The 23,896-nt window shown below is 61.1% G+C and overlaps 1 protein-coding gene across 1 annotated transcript in view; it reads left to right on the forward strand.

Moving 5' to 3' along the window:
- Positions 1-3,805: 3,805 nt before the first annotated feature.
- Positions 3,806-23,896, forward strand: part of SELENOI (selenoprotein I) — a gene marked incomplete at both ends in the record, with an annotated part of 28,742 nt that continues 8,651 nt past the window's right edge. Inside the window, 5 exons of the mRNA XM_084261382.1 lie at positions 3,806-3,853; positions 18,672-18,740; positions 19,012-19,120; positions 21,251-21,325; positions 22,261-22,523. Of these exons, the coding sequence (XP_084117508.1) occupies positions 3,806-3,853; positions 18,672-18,740; positions 19,012-19,120; positions 21,251-21,325; positions 22,261-22,523 (564 nt within the window). The remainder of the gene's footprint in view (positions 3,854-18,671; positions 18,741-19,011; positions 19,121-21,250; positions 21,326-22,260; positions 22,524-23,896) is intronic.

Consider the following 23,896-nt stretch of genomic DNA (forward strand, 5'->3'; position numbering starts at 1 on the left):
AGGCAGCTGCTCTGAGCAAGTGAGTGCCAGGGATAGCCGGGAGGGACTCCAGCACAGAAGGAGCTTGAAGTCCAGGGTCTGCTTTAGAACCAGTGCCAATGGTTGGCAGAACAATTAGATTGCCCCCAAAATGATCCAGGCTGGTGGGTGACACCCCTGAAACAATTATTGACTCCTTGTCCTGATTTCAGCCAGGATAGAGTTAATTCCTCTCTAGCAGGGCATGGGATGTCTGGGAGTTGGGATGAGAGCAGTGTCACGGGCAGATGGACAGGGGAGAAAAGAGATATGCGAGGCTCAGGAGTGGAGATAAGACCAGGGAGAGATCATTCCACAATCAGTGTCACGGGCAGAACAGACTCAGCACGGAATAAAGGACAGAAAACTCTCTAATTGATGGCACTGCCCTGCACCCCCAGTGACACCAGAGTCGGGTAATGAGAAGCTGCCAGGTCTTCAAGCACCTTCCCCCCACCCCTCCCTTCTCAGCAGACTTAAACTTCATCACGATTTTACTCCCTTCTTCCCCCCAACATGGGGTGGGGATGGGCAGGGAATGGGCAGTGGGGATCCGGCGGGTCCTCACCAGCTGCTTTCCTTCCCCAGATCTCAACACTTCTACGTCCCCCACCCCTCCCTTCTTCACACACTTGACTTAATCATCCATTTGCTCCTTTCTCCCCCCCACCGCAGCACAGGGAGGGGCAGGGACTGGGGAATGGGGGTTTGCAGTCTGTTCCCCCCGACTTGTCTTCCATCTCAGCTGGGGGGACATTCCACACACACACTTTCCCTGTGGCACCGTGGGGTCCCACCCCCGCGAGACAGTCGTATCCACGAACCTCTGCAGCGTGAGTCCTCTGTGTCGGGGACTCATCTCCTCCCCACAGGCCTCTCAGCAGGACTCCCTTCCCCAGGTGCTGACGGTCGGGCCCAGACTCCCCCGGCCTGGTCCCCTGCAAACTCACAAGTGCCCCTGCAAACCTGCTGAGCCGTGGATCAATCTCTCCACAGGCCGTAGATGGTCTCTGCTCCCTGTCCTCATCCATGGGCTGTGAGGGGACACCGGCTCCACCATGGTCTTCACCACCAGCTGCAGGGGAATCTCTCTTTCCGCATTCTTCAACCCCCCCCTCTCCTTCGGGCCTGGCCCTGGTGTCCGCGCAGCTTGTTACATCTTCTCCCTCCCTTCTCCGGGGGCAAAATGCCTCTGCCAGCAGTTTTTTCTCTCCTCTATGTGATCCCCAGAGGCGCTGTGACCATCCCCGATTGGCTTGGGCCTGGTCAGCAGCAACTTTGGCCTTGCATTGGCCGAGGTTTACAGTCTGGGGCCTGCAGAAACTCTTGCTGCTGCTTGCAGAAGCCATCTCAGCAGCACAGCTACGCAGACCCGACAGTTCCTCACAAGTTGACTTTCTTCTTGGCCGGGGGGACATTCGTTCCTCACACCTTTCCCCTGCTGCACCGTGGGGTCCCACCCACGGCAGACAGTCCTTCAGACCTTCTCCAACGGGAATCCTTTCCCACAGGGCTTGAGCTCTTCCCCAGCTGCCCCAGCGTGTGTCACTGCTATGGGTGCAGTCCTCAATCACAATGTCCCTCAGCCCCTCAGGCCCAGTCCCCCAGGGCTCTCGGCCTTTTCTATGGGCTACAAAGGGACACCCGCTCCACCCTGGGTTTCTCCAGGGGCTGCAGGGGCATCTTTCCCTCCGGCACCTGGGCCACCTCCTCCCCCCTTTCCCTGCCCTTGGTGCCTTCACAGCTCCTCACATCTCGGCCTTGGTCAGCACCAACTCAGGCTTTGCGCTGTCTGGTGTTTGCTCTGTGGGGCCTGCAGAAAGCTCCCCCTGCTCCAGCATGAGGCCTCTCCATGGGCTGCAGGTGGGGTCTGGGCCTTTTCCATGGGCTGCGGGGGGACACCCGCTCCACCATGGGTTTTTCCAGGGGTTGCAGGGGCGCCTCCTCCCCCCCTTTCCCAAGCTTTGGTGCCTGCACAGCTCCTCACATCTTCTCACTCCCATTTCTGGGGGCAAAAAACGTCTGTTTGCATTTTTTTTCTCCTCACTGTGACTCCCAGAGGTGCTGTGACCATCACTGATGGGCTCGGCCTTGGTCAGGAACAACTTGGCCTTGAGCCGGCTGGTGTTTGCTCTGTGGGGCCTGCAGAGAGATTCTGGCTGCTCCTTGCAGCAGCCACCCCTGCAGCCCCCCTTTTCCACCAGAACCCAGCAAAGCAAATCTGTGACATTGGGTTTTCTTGTGTCTCCCTTTCCCCCTCCCTCAATTCCCACCCCCCTCACTTAAAGCTCAAGCAGCTTCGTGGTGCCCGGCTCTCAGCGGGGCCAAAACCACGACACTCCTGAAAGAAGGATGGGAATTGTGCTTCAAGGACCTCACCAAGAAATGCATAAGGGGGCAGCTGCCACAAGAAACCGTTTGGGGCCCAAAGTCCAGAGTCTAGCAGATACTGTGGTAAAGAAATGTACCATCTACGGCACAAATAACCCCAAAACCAGCAAGGAGGTACTGGGAGGACTTGTGAAACAAGGACTAACTCCTGGGGAATACTGGCAAACAGACTGTTTGGAATTAACCTCAATGCAACCAGTATCAATATTGATTGGTAGCAGCAGATCCCTTCTGTGGTCAGCCCAGGGCTTTCCCTTGTCCTACCAACAAAGCCAGAGAAGTAACTAACATCTCATTGAAATTAATTATCCCTGGAGTTGGTGCTCCAGAGGGAATCTCCTCTGAGAATGGGCCTCACATTATTGCAGAGCGAATACAGGCAATTTCCCAATGTTTGCAGATCAAGGGGGGACCTGTGCCCCCCTGGGAGGCCTCAGTCCCCTGAGGGAGTAGAAAGGATGAATCAGACTCTCAAAAGGCAAGTTTCTGGACTCTGTCAGGAAGCATGCCTTAAGTGGGCAGAGCCCACGGCTCTTTTGGGAATTCAAATAACCCTCAGGGTTGAGGAAAGAGTGAGGGCTTTGGAAACCACGTGTGGGAAAGCATGTCCTACCAGCCTTTGAAATGTCAAGGGGGACCAAGTGCATATAGAAAGTCAGGGGGCAGTTAAAGCAGACTTGGTTTCTCTCCCGCAGACTTTATCTTCACTGCACAGGTCCCTAAATCAAAAGGTTTCCCTTCCTCTGGACACACCAGTTCAGCCGTTCCAACTGGGAGGTGTTGTTTCCATCCAGGTCTGGAAAGATGAATGCCTGAAAGCGGAATGGAAATGACCCTCTACCTCACTGCTGAAGACTTACTCTGCCTTCCCTTTCCCCTTCCCTTCCCTTTCCCCTTCCCTTGCCTTTCCCCTTCCTCTTCCCTTTCCCCTTCCTCTTCCCTTTCCCCTTCCTCTTCCCTTTCCCCTTTCCCTTCCCTTTCCCCTTCCTCTTCCCTTTCCCCTTTCCCTTCCCTTCCCTTCCCTTCCCTTCCCTTCCCTTCCCTTCCCTTCCCTTCCCTTCCCTTCCCTTCCCTTCCCTTCCCTTCCCTTCCCTTCCCTTCCCTTCCCTTCCCTTCCCTTCCCTTCCCTTCCCTTCCCTTCCCTTCCCTTCCCTCCCCTCCCCTCCCCTCCCCTCCCCTCCCCTCCCCTCCCGGTGTCCTCCCAGCCGGCAGGCGGCGCCTTCCCTCTTTCTCTCTCTCTCTCTCTGTCTCCCCCCCGCCCCTCACGGGCGGGGCGGCGGTGACGTCATTGCCACGCCGGGTGGGCCGATGCGGCGGCGGGAGGCGGGCTACGGCGGCCGGCGGGGGCCTGGGCGGGCGCGGAGCGGCGGCGGCGGCGGGACCGGGCCGGGCCGCCATGGAGTACGTGACCGCCGAGCAGCTGGCCGGCTTCGGCAAGTACAAGGTACCGGCGCGCCGGGGGACCCGCGGCGGGCGGCGGCGGGGGGCCGAGCTCGGGGGGCGCCTCAGGGGCCGAGCTCGGGGGGCGCCTCAGGGGCCGGTACCGTGAGGGGGGGGGCGTCCCGGCCCGGCCCGGCCCGGCCCGGCGGCGGGGGCTGCCCTGGGCCTGGGGCTGCCCTGGGCCTGGGGCTGCCCTGGGGCCTGGGGCTGCCCTGGGGCCTGAGGCTGCCCTGGGGCCTGGGGCTGCCCTGGGGCCTGGGGCTGCCCTGGGCCTGGGGCTGCCCTGGGCCTGGCCCTGCCCTGGGGCCTGGGGCTGCCCTGGAGCCTGGGGCTGCCCTGGGGCCGGGGGCTGCCCTGGGGCCGGGGGCTGCCCTGGGGTCTGGGGCTGCCCGGGGCCTGGCCCTGCCGAGGCGGGGGGGGAGCCGGGAGGGCCGGTTCCGGGGGCCGGGGGGCAGCGGCGGGGTGGGGGGCGCGGGAAGGGGGAGTGGGGGGGGGGTCTGGGGGGCGCTGAGCTCCGTGCGGGGCCGGCGCCGTTCCCATGGGGGGGTTGGGGGGGGGGATGGGGGGCAGCAGCGCGATGCGGTGTCGTTAAACGCCTCCCCCTCCCCCCCCAGCAGGGCTGGGCACAGGGGGGGCCGGTGTGACCCCCCCCCCCATCACCACCACCTTGCTGGAGGGGCTGGGGGGAGCGTCGTGTGCCCCCCGCAGCCTGTTCCCCCCCGCGGTGCCCGGGGAGCCCCTCCAGCCCGGGCTGTTGCCCCCCCTCCCCTGGGCAGGCCAGTGGGGTCCGTCGGGGGGCTGTGGCAGCCCCCTGGCTGCCTCCCTGGGTGGGCACCCACCTTCAGCAGGGTGCTGAAGCTCCATGTGTGCCCCCCCTCCATGCCCCGAGGCTGTCCTTGGGATGGGGGGCACTGCTGGTGATGAGGAGGGGAGCTGTGGCAGCACCTCAGCTCCCCCCAGCCCCTTCCCCAGCCCCTTCCCCACCCTCCTGGGCATTGGGGAGGGGGTCAGGGGATGTGGCTGTGGCCCGGCCCCGCACCCAGCCAGGTCCTCTTCAGGAGGAGGAAGCTGAGGGGAGGTGTGGGCTCTGTGTTGTGATGGCAGCACAGCCAGCCCCGGGCTCCCCGTGTGTTGCTCCTGCCCTCTGGCTGCTCCCAGCCCAGGCAGACTTGGGTCACACGTGCCAGAGATCGTCCCCATCTCCTCCTGTGCCCATCTGGGGCCGGTTCAGAGCGCTGGGAGCCTGAGAAGGAAGCTGCTGGAAGGGCTGCCAGGCTCTGCCACGGCAGCTTAGATCCTCTGGGGCTGATTTTGGGCCAGAGGATGTGGCATCCTTACTGGAGATGGTGAGTTTGTGTGCAGGGGAGGGTGTTGGCTGTGTTTATTCCTTCTGCCACAGCCACAGTGAAGCTGAAAGGTTTCACCCCACCTCCTCCTTTGCTCCCATCCTGGGATCAGTCTCACCAGGCCACCTTGCAGCCATCCCTCCAGGCTGGGTTGTGTGGTGTTGTTCAGGTGTGCAGGAGGCTCAGGACAAGTGTGATGTGTCCAGGGAGAGAAGGGGGTGTCCTGCTGCCTTGTGTGGCTGGGTGAGGCTGGCTGTGTGGGGCTGAGCTCCTCCTGGAGCCCTCTGAGGGGGGCAGGAGCTGATGGGGTGCAGGGAAATGGACTTGGTAGAACGGGTCTGACCAATGTGACTGGTGCAGTGAGGCCTGACTGTGTGGGGGTTTGTGTGGGTGCAGGAGGCAGGTGAGCAAAGCCACCCAGCTTTGGGCCTCCCAAGGTGACTCATTCTGCTCCTGTGAACACACTTTCACTCACAGAGGGAGACTGTCAGGTGTCCAACCTGTTTCCAGTAGTGCTGGGGGGATTTGTGGTGCTGCTGCCATCCCTCTCTGTGCCTGTGTGGTGAGAGGGGGGTCTCACCACCCCCTGGGGTGGTGCTGGCAGTTGAACTTGGAAAGGTCTGGGCAACCACAGCAACCTTCATAGAATCCCAACCTGGTCTGGGCTGGGAGGGACCCCAAGGGTCCCAGAGCTCCAGCCCCCTGCCACAGGCAGGGACACCAACCTCCAGGCCTGGAGCTACACAAGGGTGCCCAGGGCCCCAGCCAACCTGGCCTGGAACACCCCCAGGGACGGGGCACCCAGCCCCTCTCTGGGCAGCCCCTTCCAGCCCCTCACCACTCTCTCTGCACAGAACTTCCCCCCAGTCTCTCCTCTCCCCCTTCCCTCCTCCAGCTTCACTCCAGCCCCTTGTCCTGCCAGGCTCTGCCCTTTAACCAGCCCATTCCCCTCCTGTTCCTGGGGTCCCTTCAGGGACGGGGAGGCTGCAGTGAGGTCCCCCCACAGCCTTCTCTTCTCCAGGCTGACCCAGCCCAGCTCCCTCAGCCTCTCTCCATGGGGAGCTGCTCCAGCCCTCTGAGCATCCCCGGGGCTCCTCTGACCCCTCTCCACCAGCCCCACATCTTCCTTGTGTTGGGACTCTGGCCACAGGACTCCAGCTGGGGCCTCCCCAGAGGAAGGACCAGTCTGGGATTCTGGGATTCTCCTCACCCCCTGTCCTCTGAGCTGCTCAGGATGCTGCTGTGTTCAGCTCTCCCCTCCAGGGTCCTGCACTGTACTGGTGTCTTCTGGTGTGACAGAGGGGCCAGTGGTTCTTCCTGGAGCTTGTCTTAGAGCTGGCTGCTGGGTGCTGTGTGACTCCTAAGCTTGCCCAGGCTCAGGGAAGGTGCTGGAGTGCTGGGGGTGGGGGGCTCTGGCCCTGTAGCTGCTCTGTGCCTGTTCCTCACCCTGGGAGCTGTGTGGAAGCACAGGTACAAACCTCTGCCATGATGTCACCTGGACCTTGGGCTTCCCCTGAGGCTGCTCCTTCTCCTCAGGAGTCATGGAAATGCTGCCAGAGGAGGATGGGGCAGGGGGCAGGGAGGGGCTGGGGTGCTGCTCCCTTGGCACTGGAGGGGCTGAGCTGTCCCACCAGAGGAAGCCAGCGACACGTGTCGTGTTTGGGTCCAAAGGTGGCCAGGCTGGTGTCTCACCCTGTGGGAGCCCAGCTGAGCTCTGGCAGAGCCCAGTGAGTCAGGGCTCAGGGAGTGGGGTTTATGGCATAACCACCACACCCTGAAATCCAGCCATGGCCATGGCCATGCTCCTGGGCAGGAGCTGGGGATGGCAGCACCCAGGGAGCACCCAGCCAGCACCCCCCAGGCAGGCTGCTGGCCCCCCACTCCCCAGTGCCCCTCCTGAGGAGGTTCTTGGTCCCATGACCTGTGTGGGCAGCAAAATGAAGCCCTCTCAGTGCCTGCTGGGCTGCAGCCTGAGAGCAGCCAGCAGTGCTCAAGCACTGGGAAGAAGCAGCCAGGCTCACTCCTTGTCCTCTTCCCTCTGGCCTTGGATCTGCTGTGAGCTGGCAGGGAGCAGTACCAGTACCTTGGGCAGGCCCCAGCCCTTCTCCTGCCCAGCTGCCCCACAGCTCTGGGACAGCTGCAGCAGCAGGAGGTGAGATGACATCTCTTGCCCTGGGAAAGGAGGGCTCTGCTCCATCCAGGTGTTTCTGAGGGTGGAGAGGGCGTCTTGCCTGGAGCAGAGCTGTGTGCTTGGGAACATGCAAGCCCTAGGCTGGGCTTGTACCTTTAACAACTGGACTCCTAAGAACAAGAGCAGAGATTTTTAGCTGCAGGAGGTGCTGGTCTGTTCTCTCAATAAGAAAGGCCCTGGGAGGTGCTGTTCATACCCTTTGTGATGGTGGGACCCCCAGGTGGGGTGGCATCAAAGGGGCCTCTGAACCCTCCTCAGGATCAGGATACAACTCATCCCCAGGGTCAGAGGGAAAGGATCCCAGAATCCCAGTCTGGTCTGGGCTGGGAGGGACCCCAAGGGTCCCAGAGCTCCAACCCCCTGCCACAGGCAGGGACACCAACCTCCAGGCCTGGAGCTACACAAGGGTGCCCAGGGCCCCAGCCAACCTGGCCTGGGACACCCCCAGGGATGGGGCACCCACCGCCTCTCTGGGCAGCCCCTGCCAGCCCCTCACCACTCTCTCTGCACAGAACTTCCCCCCAGTCTCTCCTCTCCCCCTTCCCTCCTCCAGCTTCACTCCAGCCCCTTGTCCTGCCAGGCTCTGCCCTTTAACCAGCCCATTCCCCTCCTGTTCCTGGGGTCCCTTCAGGGACGGGGAGGCTGCAGTGAGGTCCCCCCACAGCCTTCTCTTCTCCAGGCTGACCCAGCCCAGCTCCCTCAGCCTCTCTCCATGGGGAGCTGCTCCAGCCCTCTGAGCATCCCCGGGGCTCCTCTGACCCCTCTCCACCAGCCCCACATCTTCCTTGTGTTGTGAACCCCAGCTCTGGATGCTGGAGGGAGCTTCCTGCTGCTCTTCTAGATTGAAGCAAAGACACATGGGTGACCCAGGTACCTTTTTATTTGCTCCTGGCTGCTCTTCTCCCCTTTTTCTGCACCCTGTATCCAGGGTGATGCCCTGGGCTGTCACCAGCCTGAGCCAGCACCTGCAGCCACCCTGCAGATCCAGGAGCCACACGTGTGTCCTCACCCTTTGGGTGTCCAGTGAACGGTTTCTATAGGTAGAAAGTCCCATGGGGTGTCCTCTGTGCTTGGAAGAGGGGGGGATGCTCTTCCTCTCACCCAGTCTCAAGCAATCCTCTTGCCTTCAGGCTTCCAGCACCGTGGAGAGCAGGGCTACAGATGCTCTGCTGCAGGAAGCAGGTGTCTGGAAGCTGTCCCTGGCAGGCTTTTCCTGGCTGCTCTGGAAATCCCAGCCCTGAAGGGATCTCTGCAGGGTTTGCTCTGCTGAGCAGACACCCCAGCCTGTGCCAGTGGCACTTCAGAACAACAACAGTGCTGGTAGGAGAGCAGCAGAAAGGAAGGCTTGAGGCCAGGGTGGTTAAAAAGTCCCTCCTCACCCTGAAGAGCCTTTGAGCTCTGATCCTGAATCACTTAACTCCTTCCCCAAGGGCTCTTTTAATTGCTCTGAGCCCGTGTGCCTCTGTGTCTGCCCTGGAACAGTGCAGGGCTTCCCAGGGCGCTGCTGGGCTGTGCTGTGTGGTGGGGGATGCTGGAAGGAACTGCAGGAGCCCTCTGGGCTTTGTGGCTTCAGATGAGCAGCTGTAAAGGCTGGAGGTGTTTTCAACAGAGACACCAGGTTGGAAAAGCCCTTTGAGCTCCTGGAGTCCACCCATCCCTGTCCTGTGCTGCCCCAGATCTCTCAGCACCTCATCTCCCCCCTGTTCAACACCCCCAGGGCTGGGGACTCAGCCCCCTCCCTGGGCAGCCTGTGCCACAGCCCCACAACTCTGCCAGGGAAGAACTTTGCCCTCCCAGCTGAGCTGACCCTGCCCTGGGGCAGCTTGAGCCCATTGCCCCTTGGCCCAGCTCCTGGCCCCTGGCTGCAGAGACCATCGCCCACCTCTCTGCACCCTCCTGGCAGGGCAGGGCAGGTGGGGAGAAGGGCTCCCCTCAGCCTCCTCTGCTCCAGGCTCAACACCCCCAGCTCCCTCAGCTGCTCCTCAGAGGATTTGCCCTCCAGCCCCTTCCCCAGCCTGGTTGCCCTTCTCTGCACTCGCTCCAGGACCTCCCTGTCCAGCTGATGCTGAGGGTGCTGCTGCAGGAGGTCTGGTTCCTGAGGGGTGGCCTCAGCTCTACGGGGTGCTGAAGATCCTGAGCTGTGTTTTGGTGGGGGATTCCCAGACCCTCTGGCTTTAACCACACAGTGGCACTAATGAAACCCTTTGTGGTCAGGGGCTAGGTGCTGCTTCAGTCCCCAGTGGGTCCCACAGTGTTTCCTAGGAGGAACTTCAAACCTCTGTGGGTGTTTCTATGAGCAGATGACTCGCCCAGGGACGTGTGGTGTGGTTGTTCTGGATGGTGAAGGGCTGGTGTGTCAGCTTGTCTGACTGGCCAGGGCTGCTCTTCTCTGGGGGGGTTGGTTGCTGTTGGTGGAGTGATGCTTGTGGTGCTGTGAACCACCTCTCTGCCCTTCCCTTCTGGGTAGGGGACCTGTCCTTGGCTCCTGGCTGCTGGCTGTGAGGTGTTTGGCTGCCATCCCTCCCCATAAGGGCATGAGGATGTGATGGGTGTGGGGAGTGCACAGTGCCCCTGTGCTGGGCACTGGGGAGGCTGCAGCTCCAGTGCTGGGTCCAGTTCTGGGCTCCTCAGCATCAGAAGGACAGGGAGGTCCTGGAGCGAGTGCAGAGAAGGGCAACCAGGCTGGGGAAGGGGCTGGGGGGCAAATCCTCTGAGGAGCAGCTGAGGGAGCTGGGGGTGTTGAGCCTGGAGAAGAGGAGGCTGAGGGGAGCCCTTCTCCCCACCTGCCCTGCCCTGCCAGGAGGGTGCAGAGAGGTGGGCGATGGTCTCTGCAGCCAGGGGCCAGGAGATGGGCCAAGGGGCAATGGGCTCAAGCTGCCCCAGGGCAGGGTCAGCTCAGCTGGGAGGGCAAAGTTCTTCCCTGGCAGAGTTGTGGGGCTGTGGCACAGGCTGCCCAGGGAGGGGGCTGAGTCCCCAGCCCTGGGGGTGTTTAACAGGGGGGAGATGAGGTGCTGAGAGATCTGGGGCAGCACAGGACAAGGATGGGTGGACTCCAGGAGCTCAAAGGGCTTTTCCAGCCCTGTGATACTGGGGTTCTGTGGCACCTTCCCCCTGCCTCCCCCCAGAGCCTTGCTTCACCTGCCAGCACCCCCTGAGGTGTGTGGGCTCGTGGTTTCCTTTGATGGGCACACTGCAGAGTTCACCTTGGTTTCCTCTCCCAGGGATTGTAATGAATTCTCTTTTCTCACCCCAGCTCCTGTCTTCTCCTGGTTGGTGGGTGTCCCTCAGACCCAGTCCTGGATTCCACTCCTCTGGTGTGTCTGCAGCTCCCCCACAGCTCCCAGCCTCTGCAAGGGGCAGCCTGGTTCCCCTCTCACCATAGAATCCCAGGCTGGTTTGGGTGGGAAGGGACCTTTAGAGCTCACCCAGTCCCACCCCTGCCAGGGGTTCAGCCAGACCAGGTTGCTCAGAGCCCCATCCAACCTGACCTTGGGTGCTTTTGGGGATGGGGCATCTCCCACCTCTCTGGGCACCCTGTTTGCTGTGTTGTCTGTCTTGGGGTGGTTGATGTCCCCCACGAGCAGCAGGGCTTGTGACAATGGGGCTGCTGCTCTCTCTCTCTCTCTAACCTCATCTGCTCAGTACTCCAGGTTGGGTGGCCTGTAGCAGACCCCAGCTTCAGTGTCCCCTGCCCCTCTGCTCCCTTTGCTCCTGACCCACACGCTGTCGGTGGCTCCTCACCCATCCCTAGGCAGAGCTCTGTGCACTCCAGCTGGTGACACAGAGGGGACACCCACTCCTTGTCTTCCTGACTGTCCTTCCTAAAGACCCTGTATCCTTCAGTCCCACATTCCAGTCGTGGGAGCTGCCCCACCACGTCTCTGAGATGCCATCTGTGTGTCCTTCCTCAGCTGCTCACCTTGGGCTGTGGGAGAAGAGGTGGTGACCTGTGTTTGTGGAGGTTTAATGCTCCTGGAGAGGTTGCTCCTGGCTGTGGTGGAGGTGAGCAGGGTGTTTGTTTGCTGAAGCCTCCTGTCAGCATCAGGATGCCAGTGCCATGGGGAAATGAGTTCCCCTCCCAGCACGGTGATGGGATGGGGTCAGGACCTCAGCCTGGAGAAGAGAAGGCTGCAGGAAGAGCTCTGAGACCTATGGGAAAGCTGGGTAGGACTGTTAGTAAGGGCAGGGAGCGATGGGATGAGGGGCTATGGGTTAGATGTGACCTGAGGAGGAAGCTCTTCCCTCTGAGGGTGGTGGGACACTGGGACAGGGTGCCCAGAGGGGTGGGGGAGGCCCCATCCCTGGAGACACCCCAGGTCAGGGTGGATGGGGCTCTGAGCACCCTGCTCCAGTGAAGATGTCCCTGCTCACTGCAGGGTGGGACTGGCTGGGCTCTAAAGGTCCCTTCCCACCCAACACATTCCCACCCCTGGAGACACCCAAGGTCAGGCTGGAGGGGGCTCTGAGCACCCTGCTCTGCTTGAAGCTGTCCCTGCCCATGGCAGGGGGTGGGACTAGATGGGCTTTAAGGTCCCTTCCCTGGAAAAGGGGAGGTTTAGGGTGGGTGTCAGGACAAAGTTCTTCCCTCTGAGGGTGGTGGGACACTGGGACAGGGTGCCCAGAGAGGTGGGGGAGGCCCCATCCCTGGAGACACCCCAGGTCAGGCTGGATGGGGCTCTGAGCACCCTGCTCCAGTGAAGATGTCCCTGCTCACTGCAGGGTGGGGCTGGGTGGGCTCTAAAGGTCCCTTCCCACCCAACACACCCTGGGATTCAGTGTCTCAGCAGTAGGGTGCAGGGCTGGCTGCTTTCATCCAGACCTGCTTGGTTTCTCCCTCCATTGCCACAGGCTCCCCAGCCACCGTGCTGATGCTCCTAAGCATCTCTTCTGCCCCCTGAGCTGCATCTTCCCCCCGATGCTCTTCTCCTCAGCGTTGCAGGACGCACAGTCCCACGTTTGCAGAGGGCAGGGATGATCTCCCAGCCAGTGCTGAGGTTCAACACTGCCAAGTGTCAGGTGCTGCACTGGGGTCAGAAGAGTCCCAGACACAGATCCAGACTGGGAGAAGAGCTTCTGGAGAGCAGCCCTGCTGAGAAGGACTTGGGGTTGTGGTGGATGAGGAACTTCCCCTGAGCCAGCAGTGGCTCTGGCAGCTGGGAAGGGCGATGGGATCCTGGGCTCCATCAGCAGAGGGGGGGCAGCAGGGACAGGGAGGGGATTGTCCCTCTCTGCTCTGCCCTCCCCAGCTGGAGTCCTGTGTCCAGAGCTGGGGCCCAACACAAGGAGGATGTGGGGCTGTTGGAGAGGGGTCAGAGGAGCCCCGGGGATGCTCAGAGGGCTGGAGCAGCTCCCCATGGAGAGAGGCTGAGGGAGCTGGGCTGGGTCAGCCTGGAGAAGAGAAGGCTGTGGGGGGACCTCACTGCAGCCTCCCCATCCCTGAAGGGACCCCAGGAACAGGAGGGGAATGGGCTTGTTAAAGGGCAGAGCCTGGCAGGACAAGGGGCTGGAGTGAAGCTGGAGGAGGGAAGGGGGAGAGGAGAGACTGGGGGGAAGTTCTGTGCAGAGAGAGTGGTGAGGGGCTGGAAGGGGCTGCCCAGAGAGGGGGTGGGTGCCCCGTCCCTGGGGGTGTCCAAGGCCAGGCTGGCTGGGGCCCTGGGCAGCCTTGTGTAGCTCCAGGCCTGGAGGTTGGTGTCCCTGCCTGTGGCAGGGGGCTGGAGCTCTGGGACCCTTGGGGTCCCTCCCAACCCAGACCAGGCTGGGATTCTATGCCAGCAAGAGCTGAGGCTCTGAGCACCCCTCGTGCTTCTTGCCCCCTCTGAGCTGCCGCTGCTCATGGTGGGAGCCAAACCCAGGGGCACACGTGGTGTCTGTGGGTTTGCTGCTGCTGCTGGGCTTCGTTTGACCTTGGAAAAGATAAACAGGCCCTGGGTTAATGAGTACCCTCACAGCCTGGTGGGATCCTCAGCGTGGGCATAGGGCAGCCGTGAGCTGTTTGCCCTGGCACAGCGGGGGTTGCTGGGCTGGCTGCCTGCTGGCTTATCTGGAGCCTGATGGCAGCAGGTTCTTAGCCTCCTGCCCTCCTCTCCCATGTAAGGAGCTTTGTAGGAAGCAGCCTGGTGGGCTGGCTGGAGCTGCTCTGCCCAGGCTCCCTCTGCCCTGCTCCTGCTGCTGGATGGGCTCACGGCCGGCAGCTCGGGATGCTGCGGACCTGGCTGCAAAGTGGGGGGTCCAGCTCCATCTGGACAGGGCCACCAGTGCCATCCTCCCCCAGCCTGCATCCCTTTGGGTGTCTGACACCAGTGTGTGCCCAGGGCATCCGTGCCACAGTGGCTGATTGGCCACAGGCTCCCAGTAACTGGATTACTTCAGAGCAGCGCTGTGTTTCTGGACAGACAGGCTGGTAGGAGAATCTGCACTATCAATCTGTGGGGTGTTTTTTTTCCCCCTCCTTAGACACATAATTGGATCTTCTGGAAACATCCAGGATGTGTGATGAATGCTGGTTTTAAGCTCTAAGAGCCACTGAAGCTCTGTGAGTTCTCTGCCTCTGTGCTGGGCACTGGGGAGGCTGCAGCTCCAGTGCTGGGTCCAGTTCTGGGCTCCTCAGCATCAGAAGGACAGGGAGGTCCTGGAGCGAGTGCAGAGAAGGGCAACCAGGCTGGGGAAGGGGCTGGAGGGCAAATCCTCTGAGGAGCAGCTGAGGGAGCTGGGGGTGTTGAGCCTGGAGAAGAGGAGGCTGAGGGGAGCCCTTCTCCCCACCTGCCCTGCCCTGCCAGGAGGGTGCAGAGAGGTGGGCGATGGTCTCTGCAGCCAGGGGCCAGGAGCTGGGCCAAGGGGCAATGGGCTCAAGCTGCCCCAGGGCAGGGTCAGCTCAGCTGGGAGGGCAAAGTTCTTCCCTGGCAGAGTTGTGGGGCTGTGGCACAGGCTGCCCAGGGAGGGGGCTGAGTCCCCAGCCCTGGGGGTGTTTAACAGGGGGGAGATGAGGTGCTGAGAGATCTGGGGCAGCACAGGACAGGGGTGGTTGGACTCCAGGAGCTCAAAGGGCTTTTCCAGCCTTGCAGTCCTGTGGTTCCCCAGCAGTGCTGTGGGGTCGCTGTCCCTGTGCTGGTTCCAATCCTCCTCTTGCCACCACAGGAAGGTGAAGAGGTGGAAGCAGCAGCTGTAGTGACCTGCTGGAGGAAGGAAGCCAGATGATGACAAGCAGTAGCAGGGAGCCTGGGTATGATGGGTGTGTTTTGTAGCTGAAGGTGCCTGGCAGGTCGTTGTCCTGGGTATGCTGAGCCCCAGGGTGGCAGGCAGCCTGGCTCTGGAGCCAGCCCCAGCCCTGTCCCTTTGCTCTGCCAGTGTCCTCTGAGCTGGCAGAGCACCCACCTGCCCAGCCCAGCAAGCAGAGAAGGGTCCCTCCAGGAGATGGGCTTTTATCAGCAAAGCCTCTGCACATCAGCTTCCCTGTCTTTGAGTTCTCCAAGCCAGGTGGGAGCACAGGGAAAAGCAGCTTAACACCTATTATCCCCACCCCCCAAACGTTTTGGGGAGAGGGGAAAGCTTCCAGGATGTGAGGCTGAGAGAAACTCCCCTGCTGAGCACAGAAACTCCTGACACTGCCCCTGCCTGGCTCCAAGCTCCTGGTGTCTGTGTTCCTGTTCCAGGCTGGTTTGGGGATAATGAGATTTACTCTGTCTCCAGCTTCTCCTCCTCCCCAACCACTGGTTCAAATCCTATTGTCTCCTAAAGCATTTGGAATTCCCTCCCCCAAAACTGCATTAAGCTGGGATGGAAATTCCTGTGGCTTTAAACCCTGTGCCTCTCTGCAGCAGCAGGTGGGGGGTTTGTCCCTGCTCTGCTCTGCAGCTCCTCTGGGGATGGTAAGCACTGGGGCCACCCCACAGTGGGATGGGCTGATCTGTCCCAGCAGGGCAGGGAAGAGCTGTGGGGGTACAGCCAAGGATGGGGTTCACCCATGTGCTTGGAGGCTGGTGAGACCCTTCCTCACACTGGCATCTGTCCTACGGTGTGTCACTTGGAATCACAGGGTGATGGGTGCTGGCAGGGACCCCTGGAGATCCCCCAGCCTGCTTAGGGAGGAGTGTCTGTCAGCCTGAAGAGGAGTTAGGAAACAGAAGGCTTGCATGAGTGTTTCCTCACATCATCACCCTGTTCTGCAGCAACACACAGACTCCCTGAGTGATTGGGGTTTGGAGGGAGCTCTGGAGATCCCCCAGACCCACCCCCAGAGCAGGGTCCCCTCGAGCCCAGGATCAGGGGTTGGGATGGCTCCCTGCCTGGGTGTGAAGCCTGGGAGTGGTGTGATGTGTCACCTCCTCTGCTGTGACCTCTGGCTGGAGGAGGGATGGAGCTGAGGGGTTGAACTCGCTGGGGTTCATGACAAGGACTTGTCTGAATGTGACACCTTCCCTCCAGCTGCTGGGTGCATGTGGGCAAGGGGAGGAGGGAGAGGCCAAAACCTTGAGTAGGAGTTGGCTCTGCCTATGGAGCAGATCAGAATCCCCCAGTCCAGACTGGTGAGGTTGAAGGGACCTCGGGATCACTCAGGGTCCCCTTGAGCTGCACAGGACGGCGCCCAGGATCAGGGCTTGGGGTGGCTCCAGGGCTGGAGGGAGACTCCCCAACCTCTCTGGGCAGCCTGGCCCAGGGCTCTGCCACCCTCCCAGCACACAAGTTCCTCCTCAGGCTCAGGGGGAACTTCCTCTGCTCCAGTCTGTGCCCAGGGCCCCTTGGCCTGTCCCTGGGCCCCCCTGAACACAGCCTGACCCCTCCTCCTGAGCCCACCCCTCAGGGGTTGCTCAGCACTGAGCAGATCCCCCTCAGGCTTCTCTTCTGCGGGCTGAGCAGCCCCGAGTCCCTCAGCCTCTCTGCCCAGAGATGTCCTGGTGGCCTCAGCATCCCCACAGCCCTTTGCTGTCCCCTCTCCAGCAGCTCCCTGTCCTTCCTGCCCCGGGGAGCCCAGCCCCACACCCCCTGCTCCCCATGAGGCCTCCCCAGGGCAGAGCAGAGCAGAGGGGCAGGAGAACCCCCTGCCCTGCTGCCCACACTCCTCCTCATCCCCCCAGGATGCTGTTGGCTTTCTTGCCCCAAGGGTACGGTGCTGGGCATGGCCAGCCCAGTGTCCCCCAGCACTCCCAGGGCTTTTCCCAGCGCTGCCTCCCAGCAGCTCCCCCTAACCTGTACTGATGCCAGGGGGTTATTCCTTCCTGGGGGCACCTTTTCCCTTTCCCACTGCTTTTTCCCAGCTTCTGAAAGGGACAGACTGTCCCCTTTGCTACTTCCAGCTGAGGAGCAGAGAGGGACAAACCAGCGGGTGCAGAAAGGATGGGCAAGTCCAAGGCCGTGGGATGGGTGGGGACCCAGAGCCACCCTCTGCTGATGGATTTCCACCACCCACCCTCCTGTTATCTCTAGGAGAGGTCGTGGTGGTGCAGGAGGAGCTGGGGCTTTGGCTGCTCATAACCTTGGCCGTGGGATTAGGGCTGCTGATGCTGGGGAGTCCCGTGGGTGTCATCCCAGCCGTGGGGTTCATCGCCCGGCGTGGGCGGGTGCCGGGGGCTGCCCTGCTTGGCACCCAGTGTGGGCTGAGGGCTTCTGTAGCATGGGAAGGTTTTCCTTGGGACTCTGGACACAGTGTGCCTTGGGAAGAGGACTTCAGGCAGGGTAGGCTGTGCTGGGAAGGGGCTGTTCAGCCTGGAGAGCAGGTTACAGCTCGTGGTGCTCTTGAGGGCCAGGTGATGTCAGAGTTTATCTGGCAGCTGTTCTGTGGCTTCTCCAGGGCTTTAATTTCTCTTTCCCTCCACGATTATAAGTGGTGGGGTGAGGGGTACGAGCGTTTCCTCCCTGTTTCCCAAGGGCAGCTGCTGCCTCTGAGGAAATCTCAGCTCCTTTTCCCAGTGAGGGAGCCCTGGGACAGGCTGCCCAGGGGGTGTGGAGTCTCCTTCTCTGGAGAGACTCCAGCCCCTGTCCTAGGGACCCTGCTTGGGCAGGGGGTGGGACCCCATGGGCTCTGGGGGGGCCCTTCCATCCCCTATATCTCTGTGATGAGAAGAGCCCTTCTGAGGAGCCTGTGGAGACCCATCCTGTATGGGGTACCTGATGGCTTCCTGCTCTCTGCCCCCCCCAGTCCTCTCCCTTGGGAAACGTGGGCTCCAGCTCACCAAGCTGGGCATGGGCAAGCAGCAAGATGCTGATCCTTCACCAGGTCAGCAGGGAATGAGCTTCCAACTGCTCTGCCCTAAGGAACAGTGACAGGGGTCCTACCTCCAAGCAGTGACACAGTGAAATCTGTCACCTGTTCTGCTACAATCGCTTGGCTCCCTTGCTGACCCCCAGCCTCTGTCCCCCATCTCCTGTGGAGGGGCTGGGACCCCCACATCAACCCTGGTGCCCAGGAACCAACAGGACTTGGAGCTGTTTGTGGATGTGTGGTGGTGATGGTGGTTTGGAGTAGCTGTGAGACAAGGGAGAGGGCTGAGGGCTTTGCTCACAAAGCTCTGCTGTCTTTCCAGGAGGATAAAGTCATCTCCATGGCTTTGAGTAGTTCTGCTGCAGGTCCAGTCGCTGGTTGTGTTGGGGTCTCTGGGAGCTCTCAGCACAGAAATGGGTCCCTTCAAGCTCCCTGCTAGCATCTTCCCCATCCTGGTTTGGGGACCCCTCCAAGGGAGCTCATCCCACCCTCCCACAGCAAAAGGGGTGTGAGAGCTGAGGAGCAGCCCTGGCTCACGTGGTTTGGGGGGGAAGCTCCCCCTGCCTTTCTGCCTTTGGGTGCTGAGCAGAGAAGGTCCCTGGTCCTGCTTGTCTGGTGGGGCAGGAGTCTACAGGGTGGGCAGGGGGAGCACACCAAGGTGTCCTCAGAGGGTCAGTCCCACGCTGTGGGTGCTTGGGGCTGGCAGCCTCTCACTTCCCCAGGCCAGCAGCGTGGCTGTGGAGGTGTGGGGGGTCTGGCAGGAGCGTTGGCTGCCTGTCCTTGAGGCTCTTCCCACCATCCAAGAGCCAGGGGGGTGGGTGTGCTGCCTGCTCTTCTCATGGGGGGCTCCCTGCAGAGGGGAGGCACTGGGTGCAGGTCAGAGGTGGGCACCCCAGAGCTGCCTCTGCGGGTGCGTGGCTGGAGCTGGTGGGTGCTTTTTGGGTTGCTCGGCACCATCCCTGATGGGAACCCAGCCTTGACCCCAGCGTTCTCACAATGCTGAGGCTCAGGGCCTGGGTGTCCTCAACCTTAAACCTCTCTGGCTTCCCTCTGGAGTCCTGACATGGTTTGGTTTTCCTCTTCCTTCCAGTACAGCGCCGTGGACAGCAACCCGCTCTCTCTGTACGTCATGCATCCCTTCTGGAACACCATAGTGAAGGTGAGACCTCCCCCTGCACTGGGTGGGCTGGCAAAGCCAGGTCCCCCAAAGCCTTCCCTGCAGAATCCTTGGCTGGAAGACCTGCTTCATTTGTGGTGCAGCTAATTACCCAGGGCGCTGCCTCCAGCCTGCAGCTCCTGCTGCCCCGTGGTGTGTCGGGTGCTCTGGCACCCAGAGGGTTGCAGTGAGGTCTCTGCCGTGGCTGGGAGCAGTGCCTGGTCCTCTTCAGTGTTTTAATGAGTCCATGTGTCCTCTTGCTGCTTCCCCATAGATCTTCCCAACCTGGTTGGCCCCAAATTTGATCACGTTTTCTGGCTTCCTGCTGCTGGTCTTCAACTTCTTCCTCATGGCATACTTTGACCCCGACTTCTATGCTTCTGGTAAGGCTGGGTGTTCCTGCCTGGGTGTGAAGCCTGGGAGTGGTGTGGTGTGTCACCTCCTCTGCTGTGACCTCTGGCTGGAGGAGGGATGGAGCTGAGGGGTTGAACTTGTTGGATATCATGACAAGGGCTTGTCTGAATGTGACACTTTCCCTCCAACTGCTGGGTGCACATGGGCAAGGGGAGGAGGGAGAGGCCAAAACCTCGAGTAGGAGTTGGCTCTGCCTATGGAGCAGATCAGAATCCCCCAGTCCAGACTGGTGAGGTTGAAGGGACCTTGAGATCACCCAGGGTCCCCTCGAGCTGCCCAGGACAGCGCCCAGGATCAGGGCTTGGGGTGGCTCCAGGGATGGAGGGAGACTCCCCAACCTCTCTGGGCAGCCTGGCCCAGGGCTCTGCCACCCTCCCAGCACACAAGTTCCTCCTCAGGCTCAGGGGGAACTTCCTCTGCTCCAGTCTGTGCCCAGGGCCCCTTGGCCTGTCCCTGGGCCCCCCTGAACACAGCCTGACCCCTCCTCCTGAGCCCACCCCTCAGGGGTTGCTCAGCACTGAGCAGATCCCCCTCAGGCTTCTCTTCTGCGGGCTGAGCAGCCCCGAGTCCCTCAGCCTCTCTGCCCAGAGATGTCCTGGTGGCCTCAGCATCCCCACAGCCCTTTGCTGTCCCCTCTCCAGCAGCTCCCTGTCCCATCCCTTTCCCAGGAAGCTCAGTATGAGAATCCCCAGGCTGTCAGATGTCCAGAAACCTGGGCTCTGCCATAAAGATGGTGAAGCTCATGCTCTGGGACCTTGCTACGTGCATCATGCACGGCCTGCTTGGGAACAGAGCTGCTTGTTTTGCTGGTGAGGGTCTCCAGAACCTTCTGCCTTCCCTCCTCCTTGGGTGGTTTTGTAGATGTGATGCTCTCTGCTGCTGGAAAGGCACCGTTGTGCTGCTGTAAGGAAAGGGGAGACGGCACTTCATGGAATTCTTGTTCCCCAGGAGATCTCCATGTGCCCTCTGTGCAGGCTGCTGCCAAGAAGCCCTGCCTCCTCCTGCTTGCTTTCACATGGCCCTTTGGGCTCCTGGAGCTGCAGACAGCTCAGCTGGCTCCCTGCCTGGAGCGGCTGGAGGAGGTGGAGGTGTCATTACCAGGGAGCTCTGGTTTCAATTGGCAGGATGGGGACTGGAGACTGGGCGGGGAACATGGTTGCTACAGGAACAGGGTGTCACCTCACCTCCAGGAGCCTCCCTGCTCTGTGAGCAGGTGGAGGACAATTTGATCTGCACCCCTTTCCACATCACGCCTTTGGCTACACTTGCCAGTGGCCAGGCTGATACATCACAGGATCACAGGGCTGTAGGGGTTGGGTGGGACCCCCAGAGCCCCTGGGGTCCACCCCCTGCCCAAGCAGGGTCCCTAGGACAGGGGCTGGAATCTCTCCAGAGAAGGAGACTCCACACCCCCTGGGCAGCCTGTCCCAGGGCTCCCTCACCCTCACTGGGAAGAAGTTCTTCCCTACATTGGGGGGAACTCCCTGGGCTCCAGCTTGAGCCCATCGCCCCTTGTCCTGTCCCCACAGACACTGAGCAGAGGCTGCCCATGGCCCCCTGGGTCCCACCCTTCAGCTCTTGATCCCCAGTGATCAGATCCCCTCTCAGGCTCTTCTCTGCAGGCTGAACAGCCCCAGCTCCCTCAGCCTTTCCTCCCAGGGGAGATGCTCCAGGCCCTTCAGCATCTCTGTCCCTCCTCTGGACTCTCTCCAGGAGATCCCTGGCTGGTTGATCCCAGGGAGCCCAGCACTGGACACAACACTCCAGCTGGGGCCTGGCCAGGGCAGAGCAGAGGGGGAGGATCCCCTCCTGTCACCTGCTGCCCACACTCCTCCTGATGCCCCCAGATCCCATGACTCTGGGGAGCTGGGGACAGAGTACAAGTGTGTCCTGGAAAGCAAAGTCCTCAGGCACCTGGTTTCACACGCTGTCATGGAACAGCTCTGGCACCACATCCTGCAAAGCTCACCTCTCAGCTCCCCTGCCCTGTGTAGGTGCTTTGTCTCAGTGAGCTTCCAGTCCTTGTCTCTGGTGCCAAAATAAACCTGTTGGAGGTACAGACTGACCTGTCCTGACTGGGGTCCTTCTGGTCTCTGCAGCTCCTGATCACCAGCACGTTCCAAACGGGGTGTGGGTCATCGTGGGTCTCCTCAACTTCGTCGCCTACACGTTAGGTAAGAGTTCATCTGGGGGATCTCAGGGGGTCGTGTCTGTGCTCTGTTCACATGGTGGCTGCATGTTGTCTTATCTCAGAGCCCGTTGAGAAATCCTTTGGTTCTGGGCTTCTGCCATGGGCCAATCTGACTCAGGCTGCTGGAGGGGTTTCTGGGAGCTGCTTTGTGAAGTGAACAGGAGGAATCACAGACTCACAGGGGTGGGAAGGGCCCCCCAGAGCCCCTGGGGTCCCACCCCCTGCCCAAGCAGGGTCCCTAGGACAGGGGCTGGGAACTCTCCAGAGAAGGAGACTCCACACCCCCTGGGCAGCCTGTCCCAGGGCTCCCTCACCCTCACTGGCAAGAAGTTCTTCCCCACATTGGGGGGAACTCCCTGGGCTCCAGCTTGAGCCCATCGCCCCTTGTCCTGTCCCCACAGACACTGAGCAGAGGCTGCCCATGGCCCCCTGGGTCCCACCCTTCAGCTCTTGATCCCCAGTGATCAGATCCCCTCTCAGGCTCTTCTCTGCAGGCTGAACAGCCCCAGCTCCCTCAGCCTTTCCTCCCAGGGGAGATGCTGCAGCCCCTTCAGCATCTCTGTCCCTCCTCTGGACTCTCTCCAGGAGATCCCTGGCTGGTTGATCCCAGGGAGCCCAGCACTGGACACAGGAAGCTGTCCCAGAGCAGCTGATGGGAGGGGAGGATGCTGGAGCCGACTTGGAGGTGAATTGGGATGTTCTCTCTCCAGCCTGCTCTAAGGAAATGCCATCTCACCAGACCTTAGTGTGTTTTTTGGCCTCAGGCAGAGCAGGGAGTTGGAGGTGCACTGCCACCCATCCCAGGGTGGAGGTTGGCTGGTGCTGTGCCCTTGGAGAGCTGCACACTGGCCTGTTGCTTTGTGTGGGGAGGGTGTCCAGCCAACTAAACTCCCCTTTTCTCCTCCTCCTCTTCCCCAGATGGTGTTGATGGGAAACAGGCTCGCAGGACCAACTCCAGCACCCCCCTGGGAGAGCTCTTTGACCACGGCCTGGACAGCTGGGCATGTGTATACTTTGTTGTGACAGTCTACTCCACCTTTGGACGGGGCTCCACGGGTGTCAGTGTCTTCGTCCTCTACCTCCTCTTGTGGGTGGTCTTGTTTTCCTTCATCCTCTCCCACTGGGAGAAGTATAACACAGGGATCCTCTTCCTGCCCTGGGGATATGACATCAGCCAGGTGGTAAGTAGCCAGAGGGTGGTGGTGAATGGGTCTGTGTCCAGGGGGAGGCTGGTGACAAGAGGGGTCCCTCAGGGGGTCTTGGGGTTTTGGGACTGCTGCTCTTTAACATCTTTATCAGTGACATGGATGATGGGATTGAGTGCACCCTCAGCAAGTCTGGGGATGACACCAAGCTGAGTGGGGTGGTGGACACCCCAGAAGGAAAGGAGCCATCCAGAGGGATCTTGGCAGGCTGGAAAGATGGGCCTGGGGGAACCTGATGAGGTTCAACACTGCCAAGTGTCAGGTGTTGCACTTGGGCTGGAGGAATCCCAGACACAGATCCAGACTGGGAGAAGCTCCTGGAGAGCAGCCCTGAGGAGAAGGACTTGGGGATTGTGGTGGATGAGAAGCTTGACATGAGCCAGCAGTGGCTCTTGCAGCTCGTAGGGCCAATGGTACCCTGGGCTCCATCAGCAGAGGGGTGGCAGCAGGGACAGGGAGGGGATTGTCCCTCTCTGCTCTGCCCTCCCCAGCTGGAGTCCTGTGTCCAGAGCTGGGGCCCAACACAAGGAAGATGTGGGGCTGTTGGAGAGGGGTCAGAGGAGCCCCGGGGATGCTCAGAGGGCTGGAGCAGCTCCCCATGGAGAGAGGCTGAGGGAGCTGGGCTGGGTCAGCCTGGAGAAGAGAAGCTGTGGGGGGACCTCACTGCAGCCTCCCCGTCCCTGAAGGGACCCCAGGAACAGGAGGGGAATGGGCTTGTTAAAGGGCAGAGCCTGGCAGGACAAGGGGCTGGAGTGAAGCTGGAGGAGGGAAGGGGGAGAGGAGAGACTGGGGGGAAGTTCTGTGCAGAGAGAGTGGTGAGGGGCTGGAAGGGGCTGCCCAGAGAGGGGGTGGGTGCCCCGTCCCTGGGGGTGTCCAAGGCCAGGTTGGCTGGGGCCCTGGGCAGCCTTGTGTAGCTCCAGGCCTGGAGGTTGGTGTCCCTGCCTGTGGCAGGGGGTTGGAGCTCTGGGACCCTTGGGGTCCCTCCCAGTCCAGACCAGGTTGGGATTCTGGGATTCTAAGTACGTGGGTCGGGGCTGCAGCAGAAGCTCAGCAAAGCATTGGTGTGCCTGGGGTGCAGCAGTGCCCTCTGAGCTGTGCAGGGGGGTGCCTGTGGCTCTGCTCCCTGTCCCAGGTCTTACAAAATTGGGCACTGCAAGGTGGAGGTGGGTGTCTTCAGCCTGTCTCCAGGCACTGTGGAGGAGGAGGAGGAGGAGGAAGAGGAGAGCTTTCCAAGACTGTTTGCATGGCTTTGAGCAATAATCACTTGGATGAGCTGTGCCCACGTGGCACTACAGTTTGACTGCTCAGGCCACTGAGTCCAGGGTCTGCTCTGGTTTTGTTCTGAGTAG

The sequence above is a fragment of the Gallinula chloropus genome (assembly GCF_964237585.1).
Source record: "Gallinula chloropus genome assembly, chromosome: 3".
Classification (NCBI taxonomy): Eukaryota; Metazoa; Chordata; class Aves; order Gruiformes; family Rallidae; genus Gallinula; species Gallinula chloropus.